This window comes from Garra rufa, unplaced genomic scaffold (assembly GCF_049309525.1).
Source record: "Garra rufa unplaced genomic scaffold, GarRuf1.0 hap1_unplaced_011, whole genome shotgun sequence".
Lineage (NCBI taxonomy): Eukaryota > Metazoa > Chordata > Actinopteri > Cypriniformes > Cyprinidae > Garra > Garra rufa.
In genome coordinates this window covers 118,254-144,816 of record NW_027394286.1, presented here as the reverse complement: position 1 = coordinate 144,816, position 26,563 = coordinate 118,254, and the positions used below count along the sequence as shown (strand labels likewise).

Sequence of the window (26,563 nt, the reverse complement as noted above, 5' to 3'; positions counted from 1 at the left end):
TTGAAGTGTTAGACTTTGGTGACATAGTGAATACATTTAAGATAAATTGGATTAAAAAATGTTTAATAAACCCCAATTCTATATTTTTTTTCATTCCAAATAATATTTTTGCAAAAATTGGTGGTCTTTCTTTTGTATTAAAATGTAACTACTTAGCTAATAGATTACCAGTTGCACTGTCCAAATTTCATCAGCAGGTTCTTCTCTCTTGGAAGTTGTGTTATTCTCACAATTTTTCACCACATAAAACTTTCTTATGGAACAACTCGGATATAATGATTAGGAAAAAATCTATTTTTCTCTCTTCGTGGTTTAACAGGAATATAATTGGAGTTTTTTCAATTTTTGATCAATTCGGTAATTTTTTGACTTATGAGCAATTTATGTCCATTTATAATTTTCCCTTACCATTTAAAGAATATAATGCAGTTTTAAAAGCGATTCCTTCTGGTTTAATTCAACTTATAAAATGCCATTTAAGTTATAGTAAGAATGACACTAAAGAACCTAATTTGTCATTATACGGAATTAGCATTTTTAACAAAAAATGTAATAATAAGCATATTCGACAAATTCTACAGAAAAAGAAATATAATGTTCCTAGAGGCAAATTTTACTGGGCATCTCTTATTGAGTTAATAGACTGGAAGGAAGCCTGGTTATTACCTCACAAGTACTGCATTTCAAATAAAATAAAAGAAGTTCATTTCAAGATACTTCATAAAATATATCCTGTAAATGATACATTGGCAAAATATATGGATGTTGACAGTTCATGCTCATTTTGTGGGATGGAGGATGAAACACTGATTCATTTATTTTTTCAATGTGTAAAGACTCAAAACTTTTGGAATAGTTTACATTTGTATATAGGTAAACACCTTGATTCTTCCAGTTCCTTTCAGTTAAAGGATATAATTTGTTACTATAAAGGTAAAACTAGTATTTCAGTGAATTACACAGTTAATTATTTGATTTTGATTGGGAAATTTTTTATTCATAAACAAAAATTCTCTAAATCGCAGCCTTCTTTTTCTCATTTCTTAATTGAAATCGATGCTTTCCTCAAATCTCTTAGATTGATTAAAAACAAGAAAAGTGATAGAATTTTGAAATATTATGAAGATTGTTTTGGTAATACAAGTAATGCATAAAGCTCTTCCTCTGTATGTGTTTGTTATTATTATTTTCTTATCTGTCTGTAAATCTTTATCTCTGTATGTGAAACTTTACAAGATGTGTTGTTTTGTCCTATTATCATCTTTTCCTGTAAAGGTTTTGTCTGTTTTGTACTTTTTGTATATGTTTGCATAATAAAAAAAAAAAAAAAAAAGTAAAAAAATAAAAAATAAAAAAATAAAAAAAAAAAAATATATAGATCAGTGGTGTGAACGCTTTTCGCTTCCGGATGCTTCTTCATATGAGCGGGTCAACGTCAGCGGTCAATCACGTGCGCCGACATGCGGTTGAGTCGGTTTTTTTCTCTTTACTGTTATCATTGGCATATTATCGAAGTGTCTAATTTTAACATTTTGTAATATTTCTATTCAAAATTGCGGTTCCTCAATTTCTATATAAAAAATAAATAAATGAATAAAACAAATCATGGCAAAACATTACATTTGAATTAATCGATAAAATCTGAAAAATCGCCCAGTCCTATTTGATGGTTAAACATGTAGGGGGAAAGCCGCTTTGCAGCAGTTTTTCTGGATGTGGAAAGTGTAAAAAAGTGTGTAAGTTGTTAAAAAGAAAAAGGATGGCTTAACTCGGAAGTGCACTCTGGTGCAAGGTGAATGTTTGTGTAGGGACTTCTAAAATATACCTGGTGTTAAATATGCTTTGTGTCAGAAATACTAAGTATTAAAATGTATTTTCTATTATTTTATTTTTATCTATTTTGAAATATGCAACAATTACGTGGTTTGCTTATATCCAATGAGAAAGCGTGTTTAATACAGGTGTACAATTGCAAGCCAGTGACTGTTGAGCTTGAGGTTGTATCATAACGTGGGTCGCGTGAAGAGGAAGAATGCCAGCGAGATCTGCTGTATCTATGAGAAAAGTGTGTCATCCTTTTGGAGACTACTATATTCGTGTAATATAAGGCCCAAAGCATACAGTGACGACGCTTGTTTTATTTTATTTTATTATTTAAAGTGCAACTAATTTTTTGTTTTCCGTGATCCTGTAAGTCAATTAGTTTAGCTGTGTGTGATGATGGCCTAGCGGCTATAGAGACGATTGCCGTCACGAACAGTAACTGTGTTTGTGAACTTATCATCTGGGGCGGCGCAAGATGGCGGCCGGGACAGCTGGAGATATTCTTGGCTAGAAACTCAAAATTATTTTTTAACCTTAAATTTTAAGTTTAACAATGCAAACTCGACTAAAAATCTCTTTTTGTTTATGGTTTTGAAAGAGAAAGTTTTTTTTTTGCACATTCTGTTGGCGTGATCTCTAGAACGAGACTTTAATCAGACTGATTGTTCTAACGCATGTAAAATCGGAAGATGGCAGATGAAAGATCTAGAGACAAAGGGAAAAAGAAGCTTTCGTTTACCACAGAAAACAAAGATTTAACGGAAGATATTCTAGAAGTCGTCAAAGCAGGCGATATGCACTTCTACACTAATTCAGACGGAGATACCTTAACCAATGTTTATTTTTTATTTTTTTATTATTAGACCTTAATTCTTGTTCTTGTGCACATTGTCTTTATCCTTTTATTCTTTTAATGTGAGGGGTATACGAGAACAGATTAAGAGGAAAGCTGTATTTTTGTTTTGCAAATCTTTTAAGGCAGATTTTTATTTTTACAAGCAACGCATGCTTTAGCTTCAGATTTTTATTTCTGGAAAAGTCTATGGGGAGACAATATATGGATGTCTTATGGAAACACTAAATCAGCTGGTGTAGCCATATTAAAGGGATCTTTTCAAGGGAAAATACTAAAAAATGTAATTCATGATTCAGGAAGATGGATAATTCTAGTTGTTGAATTTATGGGAAATATCTTTATTTTAGGTAACATATATAAACAGCTTTTGACCAATACATTTATTGGTAGAGAATACATACACACAAAATACATTTACACAGGAAAGACTTTCTAAAACAGACAATATTATAAATCAGTACTAAATGTAAAGTACTATTTTTAAGAATCGTCTACACTAGAACTTCAGTCTGGATGTTTAATGCTTCCAGAAATAAACTATCAAAACATTTAAATACACAGTTAAAAGGAGAAAATTGCATTTAATACTAAAAACTAAAAATCCATACGGCCGTCTTGTTAAAGTAGCCCACGTGACGTCAGTGGTTCAAGTGTAGGTTTACGACTCTACAAGAATACTTTTTGTGCAAAAAGAAAATTAAAAATAATGTCATAGGTTGTTTGCACATGACGTCATTGTTGTGGCGCAAAATGCAGCTGGAGGGCAGGAAGTGATTTTTCTCCATAGAAATCACTAACAGAAACTTAAAATGTCAAAGTTTTGCATTGTTTATGGCTGTGCAAATCGGTCAAACCGAGAAACCACAAGGAGCTTTTATCATGTATGAAAAATGTACTGTTCATAAGGGGGGAAAGGCAAGAATTTGGCTGAAAATTGCAGGAAAAAGTGGCTTGTAAACCTCCGTCTTTGGTCGGATAATGCTTGTGTGTGCGAATGGTTAGGAAAAGATAATGATAACTTAAGATATTCATACAGAAATATATAAATAGATACAGGGTGAGAGTGAGAATTCACTCAATGATAAACGCACAATGTAAGAGATGATCTTTCTAGTTTCGAAATTGAAGTGAGTGACAGATTTTTTGTGAATATATGGAAGCGCTATTTGCTTACTTTCTAGGCTATAATCAGTTCAGAATTTGAATAAAATTTCATTTTACATGCGTGACTGAAAAAGCAGAACGGATGATGGAGGAAAGTTGGTACTGCACTGGTTTAGACGCTATTACAAGAGAAAGGTATAAACAGAAAAACACAACATATGTTGGATGTGATCCTATGTTATGAAGAGGAGTGATTTTTTAACTAAATTGAAATAGCTGTCTGTCATCAAGGCTGTGAATATAAGCTTAGTAACTAAGCCTGATTGCAAACAAACTATTTTGTGATTTCCACATGTAAATGTAGGATGAAGGATATATGTGACTCCTGAAACGACTGCTGTACAGGGTTTTGGCTATTGGTCCTGTTAGTAGCACGTAAAGCGAGCAAATATTGCTTCCATAGTCACTAAAAAGCTGTCACTTCAATGTACGGCAATCTCACAAGGTTCTGTTGTAATCAATTACAAATACATTGTATCTACGTGTGGTATTTAGCGAATAATCACTGTCTCACCCTGTATCTATTTATCTGTTTCTTTATATCTTAATATTATTATATCTTATATTAGCCATTCGCACACACAAGCATTATCCGACTCTCCTCCTGACCACAGACGCATTTTTCCCTGCATTTTTCAGTCAATTTCTTGCAGTTTCCTCCTTATGAACAGCAAATTTTCATACACAATATGAAATGAAATTTCTAGGTTTTTATAAACAACTCAAAACATAGGCATTTTGAGTTTCTGCTAGTGATTCCTATTGAGAAAAATCACTTCCTGCCTTCCAGGTGCATTTCGCGCGTCATCAGAATCACGTGATTGCAAACAAACTATTATCCAAAAATTCATCTCTTCCGTGTCAGTCCTTGACGTGCGTTCATGACACAACGTATGCGTGTGCTGACCTCTGCTCATAAACAAAAAGTAGCTTTATAAAATTAAGGTTGAACCACTGATGTCACATGCACTATTTAATGATGTCCTTACTACATTTCTGGGCCTTGAACTTTCTTATGGGTTTAGAACGACATGAAGGTGAATTTTTATTTTTGGGTAAAATTTCAGTTTTCAACTAATAAAAGTGTTGAGCGAGTGGTAGCGTTGAGCTGATAACTGTTGGTTTTACTTCTCTTTTCCACTCTGTGTCTGTAATGTGTGCAGGGCTAATAGTCCTAATACAGTATGTCCCCTTTGGGTGTGAGATGCGTTCTGTGGGTGTGAATAAGCAAAACATTTAGAACAAAACAGTTTCAGACTTCTCTGTGAAAGTCTTTTTTCAAGTACAGAAAGACAGCTTTAACAACTTACATGCACAAAAAACAAGCTAAATATCTTAGAATTATTATTTTTTCTTCCTATTTCTTTGTGTATTTCAATAAAGAGTTTTGTCTCCGCCCTCATTTCATCTTAAAGTGTGAAATGACTGTTTAAACACAGGAAGTGTCTGTTTTAGATGACACAGGACAGAGGTTATTTTATTAATGTGTCAGTATGGGGTCCAGTGCACTGCCTCTCATCCTCTGTAAGTATTTTATTATATTCTACAGATCGAGGTGCAAAACTCGGTTCCTCAAGGGTCACAGTCTTGCAGTGTTTTCAACCTTGTTACCTGTAGTTCTCAAATGTAGTTCTCAAATCAGCTAAAGTTTGCAGGGCTGCAGACCTCCAGGAACTGAGTTTGGTTGCCCTCTTCTAATGTCTAATGTCTGTTTCTAATATATTGTATTCAGTTGAAGATCAGTTTCAGTAAGTTGTGCCATTGTTTATATTCAGTGTGATGATCTGGTAAAGTATATGGTGAAGTATTTGGGCAGTTAAGTCACACTTAATGGATTAGTTCACCCAAACATTTTGTTATTAATTATTCATCCTCATGTCATTCCAAACCCGTAAGACCTTCGTTCATCTTCAGAACACAAATGAGGATATTCTTGATTAAATCTGAGAGCTTTCATTTCACAGAATTGTCATTTTGGGGTGAACAAAAATATTTGAATTTCATTGCATTAGAAACAATGTCAAACCAAGTAGCAACAAATGATGCTCGAATTGTTTTTAACTAACTTATGTTTTCTGAGACACTTTCAATTATTTTTAACCACTTGGTTTCAACATCATTTTTAGCTGTTATATGACGTCAGTTCCTCTCATGTTAGCAGAAAAACCACAGCTGTCATCACATTGAACCTGTATGAACATGTTAAACGTTTGACAATCAGAAAGACTTTATTTTACATTATATTTATTATCATGCTTTATGTTGTGAAATGTTTTTATTGAAAATTGTGCTTGTGCTACATTTTGTTAAAGTAAAATGTTTTGATATATTGCAATTATGTGTATGTTGCATTGGCCTGTTTACATTGTGAACACTAAAAGAGCTGCAGCAGTTTTCTTTTCTGGTTCACTTTCACTAAACTGAGTTTGGTTCATTTAAATTATACTTTATGTGAAAATGCCTTAAGTGTTTAAATATTTTTGCTGCCACTGTAAAATCACTATTAATTTGATGGTGCCAACGTCAAACAGGAAGTGAGGCTGAGTGCATCTCATACACTTCGGCCTCATTTGGTTAGTTGGTTAGAGTTTTGTAGCTTGTTTTTTTTTCCAGTGAAGAATCAATGATGTGAAACGTTAACCTCATTACTGCCTGTAACATGTTTGCAAGTGTCTTCATACAAAAGTGAGTTTTTGTGTACTATGATAAAATAATCTCATAGTTACTGGGGTGAAAATTGCATGATTCTATATTTTACATATTTTCAAAAGAATCATGTTTTACAAAAAAAAATAAATAAATAAATAAATTCAAATAAGCAGGGCAAGCAAACAGTAGAAAATTTCAAAATTAATTTGGGACATCATATGAGAGTAATACGATTAATGTGTAAATAAACGGTTTACCTGAAGATTGTTTTGTCACATCCAACTCTTGATTTCATCAATGCACTGGCAGAGAGAGTCAAAGGGGCTGTAGACATCAGGCGATAGGGCTAAACACATCTGGGCATCATCTCTGTAGCTTTGTTTGGCAAATTGGTTCTTCCTCATTTTTGGACTCAGTGTGAGCATATACAGCTGAACAATAGTGGCACAAGAATTGAGTCTTGAGAGGCTTCACATGTCATGAATGTCCACTTAGAGAAGAGAGAGGTTATTATTTGAGTAGGTGACTAAGTATGATCTGAACCACTTAAGGACCATCCCAGAAAGCCTTACCAAGTCTTTCAGTCTCTCTAGAAGTATGTTATGATCGACAGTTTCAAACGCAGCACTGAAATCTAGTACCAGCACTGATATTTTGCCAGAATCAGTATTTAATTGAGTATCGTTTATTATTTTTATGAGCACTGTCTCTGTGCTGTGATGCGGTTGGAAACCAGTTTGAAAAATAAATTGTCCAGGTGTTCATTTGAGTTTAAGAAGTTGTTCAGTTGTTAACTTATGAAGAATAATAATAACTACTCAAACTCAAAACGAGCCAAAAACACTTAAATAGACAGAAATTCACTGTTTGATGTTACATTGTGTGTTGTATATTGTGAACTTCTCTGGGCAGCAGTGAATCAGTGAATCGAGTCTCATATCAGTTCAGACTCCTGTGATGTTATTGTGTATGTTGATGTTAAATAATGGAGAATATCCACCATCGGTTCTCATGGATGAGCTTTAAAACACAGAAAAAGCTCATCATTTTCAATTGAAACTTAAGCAAAATTTCAATGATGTTCATTGTGTAAAATTAATATAAATAATACATATCTGTGTCTCTTCTGCTGTTTTTAGTGCTGATGTCCTTCATCCACGCTGGACTCACTCAAGGTACTGTGCATTACTGCAGTAATTTGATTTATTAAACAAAGGTGAATTGTGTTGTAGTGGTTTATTTGTCTACATGGATCACACGGATCCCACATTTGTCTATATTTTGCTGTCACACATCTTCAAGCAGCGTCATCTGTGTGTGTAGGCCCTCATGCTGCTATAACACTGCTATTGTGTTTATGAGGAAAGTAAAATTAAGTAAAATAAAGTAAATGAAAGCTTATTGTAGTTTACTGCAAAAATTTACAATGTCATGATAAAATAATTCCTCTCTGTTATATAATGTCAAAATATTGTGACGAAAAAATAAACTTTTGTACAAAAACAGTTTTTATATATTTTTTTAATACTAATGATAATAATAATAATGATGATGTTTTAATAATGTCTCAATATAAATTTAAATGAGCCATTGAGTGATCATCATCATCTAGTGGCTGCAATGTTATTTTAAATAACATTATTTTATTTCATGCTATATTGTATGGCAGCAATCTTGTCACCTTTATTTATATAACACTTATTACAATACAATGCAAACATCAAACTTATTCATTAACAAAAATGTATTAACCATCATACTCTGCCACACGTCCTTTCCTTAAAAATGTGGTCATATGCGATGTTATTTATTTATTTATTTACTTACTTATTTACTAAACCATTACATACCACTAAACCATTGGGCAATATCAATATTATCTATATGAATGAAGGTTAGAAAAAAAAGTTATTTAAAACAAATAATTTATTTATGTTTATGTAAATTTAATAGCAAAAACCCCACCAAAACTGCACATCTGTAGAATAAAAACATTGATAAAATGATTATTATAAAAAATAATAAATTGTGATAACATTAAATAATAATAATAATAATAATAATAATAATAATAATAATAATAATAATAATTAAAGCTGCAAGCAGCATTGAGCGGGGTTCGAGTATTTAAGGCCTTTACGGCTTCTATACCGTTAGGGTGTTGGCCAACACGAAATATATGGCTGACACCAGAACATATCCATTACAAAGAATACACTCACAAACAGAAACATACACAGAAATGAAATGGTTAAACTACTGTGTTCATTAAGCATGATTACAGAGACAGACAGATGCACACATATTGAGATTTATGCAATAAATAAGTGACAAAATGCTTAAAACTTGTGTTTTTAAGATTTGATATATCATTGTCACGTTTCACTATAATCATAATCATGTGTAACTGTCAAATATGATATATCTGTATAAATTAAGTTTTGAACTTTGGCTAAATGTGATTTGAAGACTTATAACAGTGATTTAGTATCACTTACATATAAATTCAAAACTACATAAAGCCATTAAACCCTACAAAGCACTGTTCTATTAACATGTGTAAGCCCATTAGTGGTATTCTACTGCCATCTAGTGGCTATAGTTGTAATTTTATTGAAATAGAGGTGCATTGTTTTTAAGCTTTATAACTATTAAATTGCCTTTTTTGCCCAGTGTCCATAAACATCTGCTTGTTTTGAATCATATGATGCATAATTTTACTTGGGTTTGTTAATTTTTGTTTTATTTTAGTATTTGTAGACTTTAATCTACACTAGATAAAAAGCATATTATGAAATGGCCCTGTTATAGCTGTCCAAATGCAAATGTTCAACATTTTTTTGATAATTACTGACCAAGAGAGTCTGGAGAACTGAACTGCACTGATTTTATTGAGTATGGGTTGAAAACCAGGACGAGTTCACCAAAGTATGTTTTTTAAATGATCTCACGTTTTAAAAGAACAGTTTGATTGACAACATTGGTCCTAGAGGAAAAGTTGTTCAGAATGAGGAGATCTATCATATGATATGAAGATATAGTGTATATGTGAAGATATTGACGTTTAATTGGGTTTTTAGTTCTATATACAATAGAAATATCATGTTTTTGACACCTTTTTAACTGTTATAGCGCCACCTATGGTCCGATCGTCATGAAACTTTGCATGCTTGTTAACGGTCATCTGCTACATGTTTTCACCCATTTTTGGAAAGTTTTGAGTTTTTGTTTAGGTTTTATAGGCTTTTGGATATATATTGCCACCCCCCTTTATTAAATGAGCCCATTATAGCCAACCAAAGGACAAAATTCAACATTTTTTTGATAATTATTGATCTAGAGAGTCCAGAGAATATTACTGCAGTGGTTTGATCCAGATCGGGCGAAAAACCTAGGACTAGTTCGCAAAAGTAGGTTTTTAACATATTTGTGAATAATTAATGAAGGATTTGATTGACAGCAATGGTTCTTGAGTCAAATTTTCTCTGCATGAGGGGATCTATCAAATGATATGCATATTGTGTGGATGTGTGAAACACCGAGCGATTACAGAGCCAAAAAATCTCGTTAGCGCCAACTAGTGGCCGATTTCTTTCAAAATTCTTACAGACCTTTAGGGTCATGAGTTGAACATGCCCACCGAGTTTCATTCCGATCGACCTCCGTTAACCTTGTCAAATAGGTCCTCAAACTTCATTGGCCAATGGCGGCCATGTTTTTTGAGATAAGCCAATGTCCTCATAGACACTTGTGCCCCTTTGGTCCAAGTCACTGCATACCAATTTTCAAGTCGATCGGACTAATGGCTGTGTATTTATAGCCAAAAATATGTTTTTTCCGTCTTATAGCGCCACCAAGTGGTCAAACTCAGCAATTTTTTTGATTTGACCAAGGATAGAGGTTATACACATGTGTACCGAGTTTGGTGAAGATATCTCATTCCGTTAAAAAGTTATAGCCATTTTAGTAAAAGTGGCCCCGTCGGTATCGAACATTTGTGTGGCCCTTTGCGACCGTGAGTGAAAATTTTTACTTTTTTTTGATAATTATTGATATTCAGTGTCCAGTGAATATTCCTGCACTGGTTTGGTTCTGATCGGGCGAAAAACCTAGGACTAGTTCGCAAAAGTAGGTTTCGGATTCACGTCCATTTTTCGGGGTCAACCGTGCGTCGCAGCTCAAAAATTCCGTAATACACTTTTGTTCGGCCTAACCCAAGGATCGCAGCGATGTAAAGTTTTTGAGTCTACGACAAGCGGTTTACGAGATTATGGCCAAAATGTCAAAAAAATTTGTTTTTTGCGCTGTAGCGCCACCTATGGTCCGATTGGGCTGATTCTTTGTGAGGTTCTCCTCGATTTTTGCTCTATCTTTTGACCAAGTTTCAAGTCTCTAGGCCTTACGGTTTGGGCTGCCCGTTCAGTTTTACGGCGGAAAAATAATAAAAAATATAGCTGCAAGCAGCAATTAACGGGGTTCGAGTATTTAAGGCCTTTACGGCTTCTATACCGTTAGGGTGTTGGCCAACACGAAATATATGGCTGACACCAGAACATATCCATTATGAAGAATTCACTCACAAACAGAAACATACACAGAAATTAAATGGTTAAACTATTTTGTTCATTAAGCATGATTACAGACACAGACAGACGCACACATATTTTGTTGCACATAAGAGATTTGTACAATAAATGATAAGTGACAACATGCTTAAAACTTGTGTTTTTAAGATTTGATATATCATTGTCATGTTTCACTGTAATCATAATCATGTGTAATTGTCAAATATGATATATCTGTATAAATTAAGTTTTAAATTTGGCTAAATGTGATTTGAAAAGCTATAACAGTGATTTAGTATCACTTACATATCAATTCAAAACTACATAAAGCCATTAAACCATACAAAGCACTGTTCTATTAAAATGTGTAAGCCCATTAGTGGTATTCTACTGCCATCTAGTGGCTATAGTTGTAATTTTGTTGAAATAGAGGTGCATTTTTTTAAAGCTTTATAACTACTAAATTGCCTTTTTTTTGCTCAGTGTCCATGAACATATGCTTGTTTTGAATCATATGATACATAATTTTACTTAGGTTTGTGAATTTTTGTTTTATGTAAGTATTTGTAGACTTCTAATGTACACTAGATAAAAAGCATATTATGAAATGGCCCTGTTATAGCTGTCCAAATGCAAATGTTCAACATTTTTTTGATAATTACTGACCAAGAGAGTCTGGAGAATCGTACTGCACTGATTGTATTGAGTATGGGTGGAAAACCCAGGATGAGTTCACCAAAGTATGTTTTTTAAATGATCTCATATATTTAAAGAACAGTTTGATTTACAACAGTGGTCCTAGAGGCAAAGTTGTTCAGAATGAGGAGATCTATCATGTGATATGAAGATATAGTGTATATTTGAAGATATTGACGTTTAATTGGGTTTTAAGTTCTTTATACAATAGAAATATCATGTTTTTGACACCTTTTTAACTGTTATAGCGCCACCTATGGTCCGATCTTCATGAAACTTTGTATGCTTGTTCAGGGTCACTTGGTACATGTTGACACCCATTTTTGTAAAGTTTTGAGTTTTTGTTTAGTTTTTATAGGCTTTTGAGTATGTGTGGTCACACCCCCTTTTCTAAATTAGCCCATTATAGACAACCAAAAGACAAAATTCAACATTTTTTTGATAATTATTGATCTAGACAGTCCAGAGAATATTACTGCAGTGGTTTGATCCAGATCGGGCAAAAAACCTAGGACTAGTTCGCAAAAGTAGGTTTTTAACATATTTGTGAATAATTAATGAACGATTTGATTGACAGCAATGGTTCTTGAAGCAATTTTTCTCGACATGAGGAGATCTATCAAATGATATGCATATTGTGTGGATGTGTGAAACGCCGCGCGATTACAGAGCCAAAAACACTCGTTGGCGCCAACTAGTGGCCGATTTCTTTCAAAATTCTTACAGACCTTTAGGGCCGTGAGTCGAACATGCCCACCGAGTTTCGTTCTGATTGACCTCCGTTAACCTTGTCAAATAGGTGCTCAAAATTCATTGGCCAATGGCGGCCATGTTTTTTGAGATACGCCAATGTCCTCATAGACACTTGTGCCCCTTTGGTCCAAGAGACTGCATACCAATTTCGAAGTCGATCGGACTAACGGCTGTGTATTTATAGTCAATAATATGTTTTTTTCGTTTTATAGCGCCACCAAGTGTTCAAGCTCCGCAATTTTTTTGATTTGACCAAGGATCGAGCTTATACACATGTGTACCGAGTTTGGTGAAGATATCTCATTCCGTTCAAAAGTTATAGCCATTTTAGTAAAAGTGGCCCCGTCGGTTACGGACGTTTTGGTGGCCCTTTGCGACCATGAGTCAAAAATTCCACTTTTTTTTGATAATTATTGATATTCAGTGTGCAGAGAATATTCCTGCACTGGTTTGGTTCCGATCGGGCAAAAAACCTAGGACTAGTTCGCAAAAGTAGGTTTCGGACATACGTCCATTTTGCGGGAAAACGGTGCGTCCTAGAGAAAAAAAGTCGCCTTTGCACTTTTGTCCGGGCTGACCCAAGGATCACAAGGATGTAAAGTTTTTGAGTCTACGGCAAGCGGTTTACGAGAAAAAGCCAAAAAACTCAAAAAATTTAGTTTTTTGCGCTGTAGCGCCACCTTTAGTCCGATTGGGGCGAGTCTTTGGATTATCCATTCTGGCCGCAGTCACCACAATCTGACCAAGTTTCAAGTCTCTAGGCCTTACGGTTTGGGCTGCACATTCAGTTTTAGGGCAGAATAATAATAATAATAATAATAATTAAAGCTGCAAGCAGCATTGAGCGGGGTTCGAGTATTTAAGGCCTTTACGGCTTCTATACCGTTAGGGTGTTGGCCAACAAGAAATATATGGCTGACACCAGAACATATCCATTACGAAGAATACACTCACAAACAGAAACATACACAGAAATGAAATGGTTAAACTATTGTGTTCATTAAGCACGATTACACACACAGACAGATGCACACATATTTTGTTGCACATAAGAGATTTGTACAATAAATGATAAGTGACAAAATGCTTAAAACTTGTGTTTTTAAGATTTGATATATCATTGTCATGTTTGACTGTAATCACAATCATGTGTAATTGACAAATATGATATAATATAAATTAAGTTTTAAACTTTGGCTAAATGTGATTTGAAAAGGTATAACAGTGATTTAGTATCATTTACATATAAATTCAAAACTATATACAGCCATTAAACCATACAAAGCACTGTTCTATTAATATGTGTAAGCCCATTAGTGGTATTCTACTGCCATCTAGTGGCTATAGTTGTAATTTCATGCAGTTTGAAATGAGATGCATTGTTTTTAAGCTTTATAACAATTACATTGCCTTTTTTGCCCAATGTCCATAAACATATGCTTGTTTTGAATCATATGATGCATGATTTTACTTAAGTTTGTGAATTTTTTTTCTTTTAGTATTTGTAGACTTTAATCTACACTAGATAAAAAAGCATATTATGAAATGGCTCTGTTATAGCTGTCCAAATGCAAATTTTCAACATTTTTTTTGATAATTATTGACTACGAGAGTCTGGAGAATTGTACTGCACTGATTTTATTGAGTATGGTTTGAAAACCCAGGACGAGTTCACCAAAGTATGTTTTTAAAATGATCTCACGTATTAAAAGAACAGTTTGATTGACAACATTGGTCCTAGAGGCAAAGTTGTTCAGAATGAGGAGATGTATCATATGATATGAAGATATAGTGTATATGTGAAGATATTGACGTTTAATTGGGTTTTTAGTTCTATATACAATAGAAATATCATGTTTTTGACATCTTTTTAACTGTTATAGCGCCACCTATTGTCCGATCTTCATGAAACTTTGCATGCTTGTTAAGGGTCATCTGCTACATGTTGTCACCCATTTTTGTAAAGTTTTGAGTTTTTGTTTAGGTTCTATAGCCTTTTGAGTGCATGTGGCCACGCCCCTTTTGTAAATGACCCTGTTATAGCCCACCAAAGGACAAAATTCCACATTTTTTTGATAATTATTGATCTAGAGAGTCCAGAGAATATTACTGCAGTGGTTTGATCGAGATCGGGCAAAAAACCTAGGACTAGTTCGCAAAAGTAGGTTTTTAACATATTTGTCAATAATTAATGAACGGTTTGATTGACAGCAATGGTTCTTGAGGCAAATTTTCTTGGCATGAGGAGAGCTATCAAATGATATGAATAATGTGTGGATGTGTGAAACGTCACGCGATAACAGAGCCAAAAAATCTCGTTAGCGCCAACTAGTGGCCGATTTCTTTCAAAATTCTTACAGACCTTTAGGGCCGTGAGTCGAACATGCCCACCGAGTTTGGTTCCGATTGACCTCCGTTAACCTTGTAAAATAGGTGCTCAAACTTCATTGGCCAATGGCGGCCATGTTTTTTGAGATACGCCAATGTCCTCATAGACACTTGTGCCCCTTTGGTCCAAGTCACTGCATACCAATTTTCAAGTCGATCGGACTAACGGCTGTGTATTTATAGTCAATAATATGTTTTTTCCGATTTATAGCGCCACCAAGTGTTCAAGCTCTGCATTTTTTTGATTTGACCAAAGATTAAGCTTATACATATGTGTACCGAGTTTGGTGAAGATATCTCATTCCATTCAAAAGTTATAGCCATTTTAGTAAAACTGGCCCCTCACTTTCGAACGTTTTGGTGGCCCTTTGCGACCGTGAGTGAAAAATTCAACTTTTTTTTGATAATTATTGATATTCAGTGTCCAGAGAATATTCCTGCACTGGTTTGGTTCCGATCGGGCGAAAAACCTAGGACTAGTTCGCAAAAGTAGGTTTTGGACATAACTCAAGTTTATGGGAAAACGGGGCCTCCGGGACCCCAAATCACAGATGAGTATTTGACAATTGTCTAGACCCAGGGATTCCAAAAATGTAAATTTTTTGAGTCTAGGACACACGGTTTGGGAGTTATGGTCACTTTCGCGTTTTTGGTCGCTGTAGCGCCACCTATGGTCCGATTGGGCTGATTCTTTGTGAGGTTCTCCTCGATTTTTGCTCTATCATCTGACCAAGTTTCAAGTCTCTAGCACTTACGGTTTGGGCTGCACGTTCAGTTTTACGGCAGAAAAATAATAATAATAATAATAAAAACCTTAACAATTACAATAGGGATTCAGTGCTACGCACTCGAACCCCTAATAATAATAAAAATCCTAACAAAAACAATAGGGATTCAGTGCTACGCACTCGAACCCCTAAAAATCCTAACAAAAACAATAGGGATTCAGTGCTACGCACTCGAACCCCTAATAAAAATCCTAACAATTACAATAGGGATTCAGTGCTACGCACTCGAACCCCTAATTAAAGCTGCAAGCAGCATTGAGCGGGGTTCGAGTATTTAAGGCCTTTACGGATTCTATACCGTTAGGGTGTTGGCCAACACGAAATATATGGCTGACACCAGAACTTACACATTATGAAGAATTCACTCACAAACAGAAACATACACAGAAATTAAATGGTTAAACTATTTTGTTCATTAAGCACGATTACAGACACAGACAGATGCACACATATTTTGTTGCACATATGAGATTTGTACAATAAATGATAAGTGACAACATGCTTAAAACTTGTGTTTTTAAGATTTGATATATCATTGTCATGTTTAACTGTAATCATAATCATGTGTAATTGTCAAATATGATATATCTGTATCAATTAAGTTTTAAACTTTGGCTAAATGTGATTTGAAAAGTAATATCAGTGATTTAGTATCATTTACATATAAATTCACAACTATATAAAGCCATTAAACCATACAAAGCACTGTTCTGGTAAATCTGTATCTGTAAGCATATTAGTGGTATTCTACTGCCATCTAGTGGCTATAGTTGTGATTTTGTTGAAACAGAGGTGCATTATTTTTAGCTTTATAACTATTAAATTGCCTTTTTTGCCCAGTGTCCATAAACATCTGCTTGTTTTGAATCATATGATACATAATTTTACTTAGGTTTGTGAATTTTTGCTTTATTTTAGTATTTGTGGACTTTAATCTACACTAGATAAAAAGCATATTATGAAATGGCCCTGTTATAGCTGTCCAAATGCAAATGTTCAACATTTTTTTGATAATTACTGACCAAGAGAGTCTGGAGAACTGAACTGCACTGATTTTATTGAGTATGGGTTGAAAAGCCAGGACGAGTTCACCAAAGTATGTTTTTAAAATGATCTCACGTTTTAAAAGAACAGTTTGATTGACAACATTGGTCCTAGAGGCAAAGTTGTTCAGAATGAGGAGATCTATCATATGATATGAAGATATAGTGTATATGTGAAGATATTGACGTTTAATTGGGTTTTTAGTTCTATATACAATAGAAATATCATGTTTTTGACACCTTTTTAACTGTTTTAGCGCCACCTATGGTCCGATCGTCATGAAACTTTGCATGCTTGTTAAGGGTCATCTGCTACATGTTGTCACCCATTTTTGTAAAGTTTTGAGGTTTTGTTTAGTTTTTATAGGCTTTTAAGTACGTGTGGTCACACCCCTCTTTCTAAATTAGCCCATTATAGCCAACCAAAGGACAAAATTCAACATTTTTTTGATAATTATTGATCTAGAGAGTCCAGAGAATATTACTGCAGTGGTTTGATCCAGATCGGGCGAAAAACCTAGGACTAGTTCGCAAAAGTAGGTTTTTAACATATTTGTGAATAATTAATGAAGGATTTGATTGACAGCAATGGTTCTTGAGTCAAAGTTTCTCGGCATGAGGGGATCTATCAAATGATATGCATATTGTGTGGATGTGTGAAACACAGCGCGATTACAGAGCCAAAAAACTCGTTAGCGCCAACTAGTGGCCGATTTTTTTCAAAATTCTTACAGACCTTTAGGGCCGTGAGTCGAACATGCCCACTGAGTTTCATTCTGATTGACCTCTATTAACCTTGTCAAATAGGTGCTCAAACTTCATTGGCCAATGGCGGCCATGTTTTTTGAGATACGCCAATGTCCTCATAGACACTTGTGCCCCTTTGGTCCAAGAGACTGCATACCAATTTTGAAGTCGATCGGACTAACGGCAGTGTATTTATAGTCAATAATATGTTTTTTCCGTTTTATAGCGCCACCAAGTGATCAAGCTCCGCAATTTGTTTTGATTTGACCAAGGATCGAGCTTATACACATGTGTGCCGAGTTTGGTGAAGATATGTCATTCCGTTCAAAAGTTATAGCCATTTTAGTAAAATTGACCCCTCACTTTCGAACGTTTTGGTGGTCCTTTGCGACCGTGAGTGAAAAATTCAACTTTTTTTTGATAATTATTGATATTCAGTGTCCAGAGAATATTCCTGCACTGGTTTGGTTCTGATTGGGCGAAAAACCTAGGACTAGTTCGCAAAAGTAGGTTTCGGATATAGGTCAATTTTGCGGGAAAACGGTGCGTCCTAGAGAAAAAAAGTCGCCTTTGCACTTTTGTCCGGGCTGACCCAAGGATCACAAGGATGTAAAGTTTTTGAGTCTACGGCAATCGGTTTATGAGAAAATGCCAAAAAACAAAAAAATCTTAGTTTTTTGCGCTGTAGCGCCACCTTTGGTCCGATTGGGGCGAGTCTTTGGGCCCTCCGTTCGCGCGCGCATCCTGACAATCTGACCAAGTTTCAAGTCCCTAGGCCTTACGGTTTGGGCTGCACGTTCAGTTTTAGGGCGGAATAATAATAATAATAATAATAATAATAATAATAATAATAATAATAAAAATCCTAACAAATACAATAGGGATTCAGTGCTACGCACTCGAACCCCTAATAATAATAATAATGTAGTAATAATACAACATTTTTCCTTCTGGGTTGTGGGGAGACACCAAACATCCTGAGTCTACTTTCTAAACCTAGGAATCTCAAAGTGGAGAACTGGAGGTCTGTGATCTATAGTCATAATTTGATTTCCACCATGGAGAAAAAATAATAATAATAATAATAAAATAAATATTACATAACATGTCATTTGACCAAAAACCTTTTTAAAATACATTTTCCATTTTCTCTGAAGACTATTATTACCTCATGAGCTCTTTAAAATAAATTGAAATTGTATTTTATTTTATTGAAACCTCTGACTGAAACATTTACCAGCCAGAACATCAACTGTTCAATGACGTTTTACTAACTTTATCATTTCAAAATCCATTTAAGTTGACAAAACAAATAAACTTTATAACATAGTCAATTTGAACTGTATTACTATCATCTACATTAAATCAGACATTCAGTTCAGACTGTTTTCTTCTGTTCACAGGCACATCTACTCTGACTGTGACACCAGACAATACTGTATTCACTGGAGAGACGGTCATTCTGACGTGTGTGATTGAGTATTACTATTACTGGACATATGAGTGGTTTAAAGAAAACAGATACCTTCAAGTGTCACAGATGACTGAAAATGGAAACACTCTCACTATCAGAGCAGCTGCTGAGTCTGATGCGGGTCTGTACTGGTGTAGAAGAAGAAATGGACAATCAGTCTCATCACAATCAAACTCTGTTTCTCTCATTGTAAAGGGTGAGTTGAATATCATCATTTTATTAAACTTTCTCTACATGAGAATGAGATTTAATTGTGAAACTGAATCTATAAGCTCCTGAAGTTCCTCAGCATTACATCTAAAACACTGTTAAACTAAAGAGAATAAAAACTAACACATTCACTGTACTGTGATGACTGTTTCAGAATCACATTAAACCTATAGAGAAACACTATCACTCCTCTTCAACATCAGTGTTACACAAAGAGTGTCATAATGTAGGAACTCACTCCTACACAATCCTACATAATAAATAAAAAAATCGTTGAGAGAAATTAAGTCAGGTCAGTTAAAAAATGTCCTGAAAGTCTTTGATGGTCCTCGAGTGAATATGTTTCTAGTGAAGCTGAATCAATGTGACTGCAGGATACATGAGTGTCTGGTGTTCTGTAATGTGGCTGTTTCAGTAAAAAATGTTGGATCCAAGTGCAGTTTAAAGTTTATTAAAATAAGACAACAAAAGTAAATCCATAAATGAACAAGATGAACCAAATAACTGAAACAAATTCACACGCTACATTCATATAGAACCAGACGATAAACAAGAGAAATACTGGAGATCATAGACAAGAACAGACAGGTGTAGACAATGAGTAGCCATGGTAACAGAGGAGGGTGACTATGGAAACAAACAAGGTAGGCAAGACAACAAGAGAAACGGGAACTAAACACAGGAAGTGAATCCAAAAACACTTCAGCATAAAAGTCCTTAAACAGAAGAAAAGAGAAACGCAAGACCATAATCATGACAGTATCATGGATAACAACTGTGTGTGTCATTTAAAAATTAACCAATAGATTTAATTTAGCATCAGAAATGGTGCATAAAATATAATTAACCCAGAAGGTCACACATTTGAGCTTCCATGTTTAATTTATTATTAATCAATTAAATAGAATACACTACTTTTTAAGACATTTTAAATGTGGTCAGAGTGAAAGCATGTTTCTAACATAATTTCATAAGCAGAATATATTTTGTTTACAAAATATTATTAAATATTTAAATTATAATGAAATATGAGTTCAAATGATGTATAAACTATAAACTTTTATGGTTTTGTAATACGTTTACATAATTATTTTCCCTGAAAATAAATAGCTTGAGGCACTTTTATTCATTCTTTCATTCATGCTTGGTTTTGATCTGGATCAAATGGACAGTTTTTTTGCTCAGTTCTTTAAGATCTAAAAAAAAAAAAAAAAACAGGATTACACTGATCCCAGCTGAAGGTTGGATTTCAGAAACAAACATGTAATTTGTTAAAACTTTAAAACTATTTTGGCCCAAGAGTTTGGCTGTGGGTTTTCTTTTACTAATGCTTTTCTCCCTCGTGTGTTATATCTTTAGAAGTGTTTTATGAGAAATGTAAGGTTCAAGGCTCAAAATCACATTAACTTGAGCATTTAAAATAATTACCATTTGATTCTGATCTATTTATTTCTGTCATTTATCTGCATACTGAGTTGTGAATTAATTATTTTTACAAGTAATTAACCATATAGCCGTACAGCAATGGCAGAATGACAGAACCAAAGCCTTAGACCTGACACTTCACGATTATTCTTTGAAACCTTGTTGGTTTTCTGTGCAAAACAAAATATATAAATACACATAAAAAATTATATGTGTGAGAAATAAAGATAGAATATTATAAAATGACCAGTATGAACCATAACGCCTATAAATGAACTCAACACTGCATCACTGTTCACTTACAGATAAACCATGGCCATATCTGACTGTCAATCCTCAGAGTCCAGTGTTCACTGGAGACACAGTTACTCTGAGCTGTGATGTGAGACAGTCAACTGGATGGACAATTCACTGGAGAAAAGACTCAAAACCTGAATACACTGATGGAGCAACTAAAACAATCAAGTCTGTGAGTGTCTCTGATGGAGGAAGATACCAGTGCAGAGCAGAACGTGGAAACTATTACAGCGAGTTCAGTAATACAGTTAAGATAACAGTAAAATGTAAGCACTCTCTTATTTTGCAGTACTTTTTTTTTTTTTTTTTAATGGAAGACAACTTGATGTGTTTGTCAAGTTTAGACTGGTGGATCTTCAAAATTATTTTCAAACACATGAAGTGTGTTGTTTGCCCATTTGTTTGCACAGTGAGACCCAAACCTGTAGTTGATGTTCATCCTGACAGAAGTGTGTTCAGAGGAGAGACGGTCACTCTCACATGTCACATACAGCAGACAGGAGACTGGCGATACAGCTGGAATAAAGAAGGAAATCAAGTCAACAGCGCAGAACAAACCCAGAAGTATATAATCTCATCTGTGGATTGGTCTCATAGTGGTGTGTACAGCTGTGGAGGAACTCAGTCAAAAGCCCCAACATACTCACAGATGAGTGATGGAGTTACACTGACAGTATCAGGTGAGTGTGTTTATTTTTCCTCACATCATTTAAAAACAAAGAGACTGAGAAGATAACCAGGTAAACCTGATCTAAGTTTGCCTCACCTGTCACACTTCCTAGTCAGGTTATGTTCTAGTTAAGAGTTTGTAACAGATGTCAGATCGATCTGCAGTGATGGTGACTGAGAATAGCAGCATTTATTCAAAATAAAAATCTTTTCTAACAATGTAAGTCTTTACTATCAATTTTGATCAAGTTCACACATCCTTGCTGAATAAAAGTAGTATTTTCTTAAAAAAAAAAAAAAAAAAAAAAACTTACTGCTTCAAAACTTTTGAACAGCAGTGTATTTTTGTAGCCCAAATATTTTCTTTCACTCCTCTCTATCAGCCACATCTAAGAGGACTGAAGCAATTCACTTTAGTCATTATTCTGTTCAGATGCAGAATTGTGAAAGACATTTCCTTAAACACAAAACAGGGGAACACAGGACAGCAATATAACACTCAAACACAGAAAGATCAGACTGTCCAGCTGTTTGCAGAATGATCTTTAGTGAGTACTATACAGAGAAAAATAAAGCTGTAAAAAAGTGTAACATTTCTCAGTGTTTATTGATCTTTATGCAAATTACACTATACACCTAAATAGTTACATCATCTGAAAGCTGAATAAATAAGCTGCCCAAGATATAACTGTATAAAAATATGGAATCTAAGGGAGCAGACAAAATCAAAATATTGGCAAAATCAGGTCAAGTCAAGTCAAGTCACCTTTATTTATATAGCGCTTTTTACAATACAGATTGTGTCAAAGCAACTGCACAGTATTTAAACAGCACCATAGTGTGTAAGTAACGCATTATTGTAAATAATCAATTTTCAGTTAAGAAAATCAACTTTAAAGTTGTCCAAATGAAGCTTTTAGCAACTCATATTACTAATCAAAAATTAAGTTTTGATATATTTACAGTAATAAATGTATAAAATGTATACATTTTTTTATCTGCTTTTGGCATTAAAAAATTATAATTTTGACCCATAAAATTTATTTTTGTCTTTTTCCACAATTATACCCATGATACTTAAGACTGGTTTTGTGGTCTAAGACCACATTTGAATTTTAGAGACATTCTGACTAGGTTTTCTAGGCTCCATCATGCAGTGAGTTGTTGCTCTGCATCATATTTGTCATCAATCAACTGTATTCAATGTCAGAAGACCCATGTAGATCTGGGGCAGGGCTATGGATTGACAAGGCTGCCATAATTAGAAATAAATTAATAAATAAATGTACAAAGAAATGTAAAAAAGCAAATATAAATAAATAAATAAATAAATGTACAAAGAAAAGTAAAAATAATAATAATAATAATAATAATAATAATAATAATAATAATAATAATAATAATAATAATAATTAATTGTATTTCCTAATTTATGTATTTTTTCCACATTTATTTATTTTTCTTTGTATTTATTTATGCATTTATTTATTTCCACTATTATTAATTTTCACATGTATGTATTTATTTGCATCGTTATTTCTGTATTTATTTATTTATACATGTATTTATTTATTTTTTTCACATTTACTTATTTATACATTTCTTTGTCCATAGGGTAATGGGGAGGGTGTGTTTATCTCAGGAATAGCACTCGAGCCAAAGTAGTGGATAATAAATATATTATTTAAATTGTAATAAATAAATAAATAAATAAATAAATAAATAAATGGAAATAAAGACAGAATATTATAAAATGACCAGTATAAAAAATAACAGCTATTAATGAACTCATCACTGCATCACTGTCCACTTACAGATAAACCATGGCCATATCTGACTGTCAATCCTCAGAGTCCAGTGTTCACTGGAGACACAGTTACTCTGAGCTGTGATGTGGGACAGTTAACTGGATGGACAATTCACTGGAGAAAAGACTCAAAACCTGAATACACTGATACAGCAAATAAAACAATCAAGTCTGTGAGTGTCTCTGATGGAGGAAGATACCAGTGCAGAGCAGAACGAGGAAACTATTACAGCGAGTTCAGTAATACAGTTAAGATAACAGTAAAATGTAAGCGCTCTCTTACTTTGCCGTACATTTGTTTTTTAATGGAAGACAACTTGATGTGTTTGTCAAGTTTAGTCTGGCGGATCTTCAAAATTATTTTCAAACACATGAAGTGTGTTGTTTGCCCATTTGTTTGCACAGTGAGACCCAAACCTGTAGTTGATGTTCATCCTGACAGAAGTGTGTTCAGAGGAGAGACGATCACTCTCACATGTCACATACAGCAGACAGGAGACTGGCGATACAGCTGGTATAAAGGAGGAAATCAAGTTAACAGCGCAGAACAAAACCAGAAGTATATAATCTCATCTGTGGATTGGTCTCATAGTGGTGTGTACAGCTGTGGAGGAACTCAGTCAAAAGCCCCAACATACTCACAGATGAGTGATGGAGTTACACTGACAGTATCCAGTGAGTGTGTTTATTTTTCCTCACATCATTTAAAAACAAAGAGACTGAGAAGATAACCAGGTAAACCTGATCTAAGTTTGCCTCACCTGTCACACTTCCTAGTCAGGTTATGTTCTAGTTAAGAGTTTGTAACAGATATCAGATCGATCTGTGAGTGCAGTGATGGTGACCGAGAATAGCAGCATTTATTCAAAATCGCAATATTTTCTAACAATGTAAGTCTTTACTATCAATTTTGATCAATTTTGCACATCCTTGCTGAATAAAAGTATTATTTTCTTTTTAAAAAAACCTAATGCTTCAAAACTTTTGAACTGCAGTGTATTTTTGTAGCTCAAATATTTTCTTACACTCCTCTCTATCAGCCACATCTAAGAGGACTGAAGCAATTCACTTTAGTCATTATTCTGTTCAGAAGCAGAATTGTGAAAGACATTTCCTTAAACACAAAACATGGGAACACAGGACAGCAATATAACACAGAAAGATCAGACTGTCCAGTTGTTTGCAGAATAATCTTTAATGAGTACTATACAGAGAAAAAAAAGCTGTAAAAAAGTGGATCATTTCTCAGTGTTTAGTGATCTTTATGTAAGTTACACTATACACCTAAATAGTTACATTATCTAAAAGCTGAATAAATAAGCTGCCCAAGATATAACTGTATAAAAATATGGAATCTAAGGGAGCAGACACAATCAAAATATTAACAAAATCACATTTAAAGTTGTAAAAATGAAGTTTTTAGCAATGCATATTACTAATAAAAAAATAATTTTGATATATATTACAGAAAAAAATTTATAAAATATATTTTTATCTGTTTTTGGTATTTAAAAAAAAATATTTACCCATACAATTTATTTTTGGCTATTGCTACAAACATACCCATGCTACTTAAGACTGGTTTTGTGGTCCAGATCCACATTTAAATTTTAGAGACATTCATTCAGTTGTTGCTCTGCATGATATTTGTCATCAATCAACTGTTTTAAATGTCAGAAGACCCATGTAGATCTGGGGCGGGGCTATGGAATGACAAGGCTGCCATAATTAGAAATAAATAAAGAAAGAAATGTACAAAGAAATGTAAAAAAGCAAATATAAATAAATAAATAAATGTACAAAGAAAAGTAAAAAAAAAAAAAAAAAACTAAAAAAAAAAATATATATATATATATTTATAATTGTATTTCCTAATTTATGTATTTTTTTCCACATTTATTTTTTTCTTTGTATTTATTCATACATTTATTTATTTCTACTTTTTATTCATTTTCACATGTATTTATTTGCATAGTTATTTCTGTATTTATTTATACATGTATTTATTTTTTTCACATTTGTCCATAGGGTAATGAGGAGGGTGTGTTTATCTCAGGAATAGCAATCGAGCCAAAGTAGTGGAAAATAAATACATTATTTAAATTGTAAAAAAATAAATCAATAAATAAATAAATGGAAATAAAGACAGAATATTATAAAATGACCAGTATGAAAAAAACACCTATAAATGAACTCAACACTGCATCACTGTTCACTTACAGATAAACCATGGCCATATCTGACTGTCAATCCTCAGAGTCCAGTGTTCACTGGAGACACAGTTACTCTGAGCTGTGATGTGGGACAGTCAACTGGATGGACAATTCACTGGAGAAAAGACTCAAACCCTGAATACACTGATACAGCAACTAAAACAATCGAGTCTGTGAGTGTCTCTGATGGAGGAAGATACTGGTGCAGAGCAGAACGTGGAAACTATTACAATTATCTCAGCAATAAAGCTGAGATAGAAGTAAAATGTAAGCGCTTTCTTACTTTGCCGTACATTTTTTTTTAATGGAAGACAACTTGATGTGTTTGTCAAGTTTAGACTGGTGGATCTTCAAAATTATTTTCAAACACATGAAGTGTGTTGTTTGCCCATTTGTTTGCACAGTGAGACCCAAACCTGTAGTTGATGTTCATCCTGACAGAAGTGTGTTCAGAGGAGAGACGGTCACTCTCACATGTGACATACAGCAGACAGGAGACTGGCGATACAGCTGGAATAAAGGAGAAAATCGAGTTAACAGCACAGGACAAAACCAGAAGTATATAATCTCATCTGTGGATTGGTCTCATAGTGGTGTGTACAGCTGTAAAGGAACTCAGTCAAAAGCCCCAACATACTCACAGATGAGTGATGGAGTTACACTGACAGTATCCAGTGAGTGTGTTTATTTTTCCTCACATCATTTAAAAACAAAGAGACTGAGAAGATAACCAGGTAAACCTGATCTAAGTTTGCCTCACCTATCACATTTCCTAGTCAGGTTATGTTCTAGTTAAGAGTTTGTAACAGATGTCAGATTGATCTGTGCGTGCAGTGATGGTGACTGAGAATAGCAGCATTTATTCAAAATCGCAATATTTTCTAACAATGTAAGTCTTTACTATCAATTTTGATCAATTTTGCACATCCTTGCTGAATAAAAGTATTATTTTCTTTTTAAAAAAACCTAATGCTTCAAAACTTTTGAACTGCAGT

The 26,563-nt window shown here is 34.0% G+C and overlaps 1 protein-coding gene across 1 annotated transcript; it reads left to right on the top strand.

Moving 5' to 3' along the window:
* Window positions 1-5,337: 5,337 nt before the first annotated feature.
* Window positions 5,338-26,242, top strand: LOC141314602 (cell adhesion molecule CEACAM5-like; the record flags this gene model as incomplete). The annotated part of the gene is made up of 9 exons (XM_073832667.1): window positions 5,338-5,368; window positions 7,633-7,668; window positions 18,877-19,143; window positions 20,888-21,118; window positions 21,290-21,559; window positions 23,365-23,622; window positions 23,761-24,030; window positions 25,578-25,835; window positions 25,973-26,242. Coding segments are annotated over exons 1-9 (1,891 nt in total), but the record flags the coding sequence as incomplete, so codon positions are not given.
* Window positions 26,243-26,563: the final 321 nt, after the last annotated feature.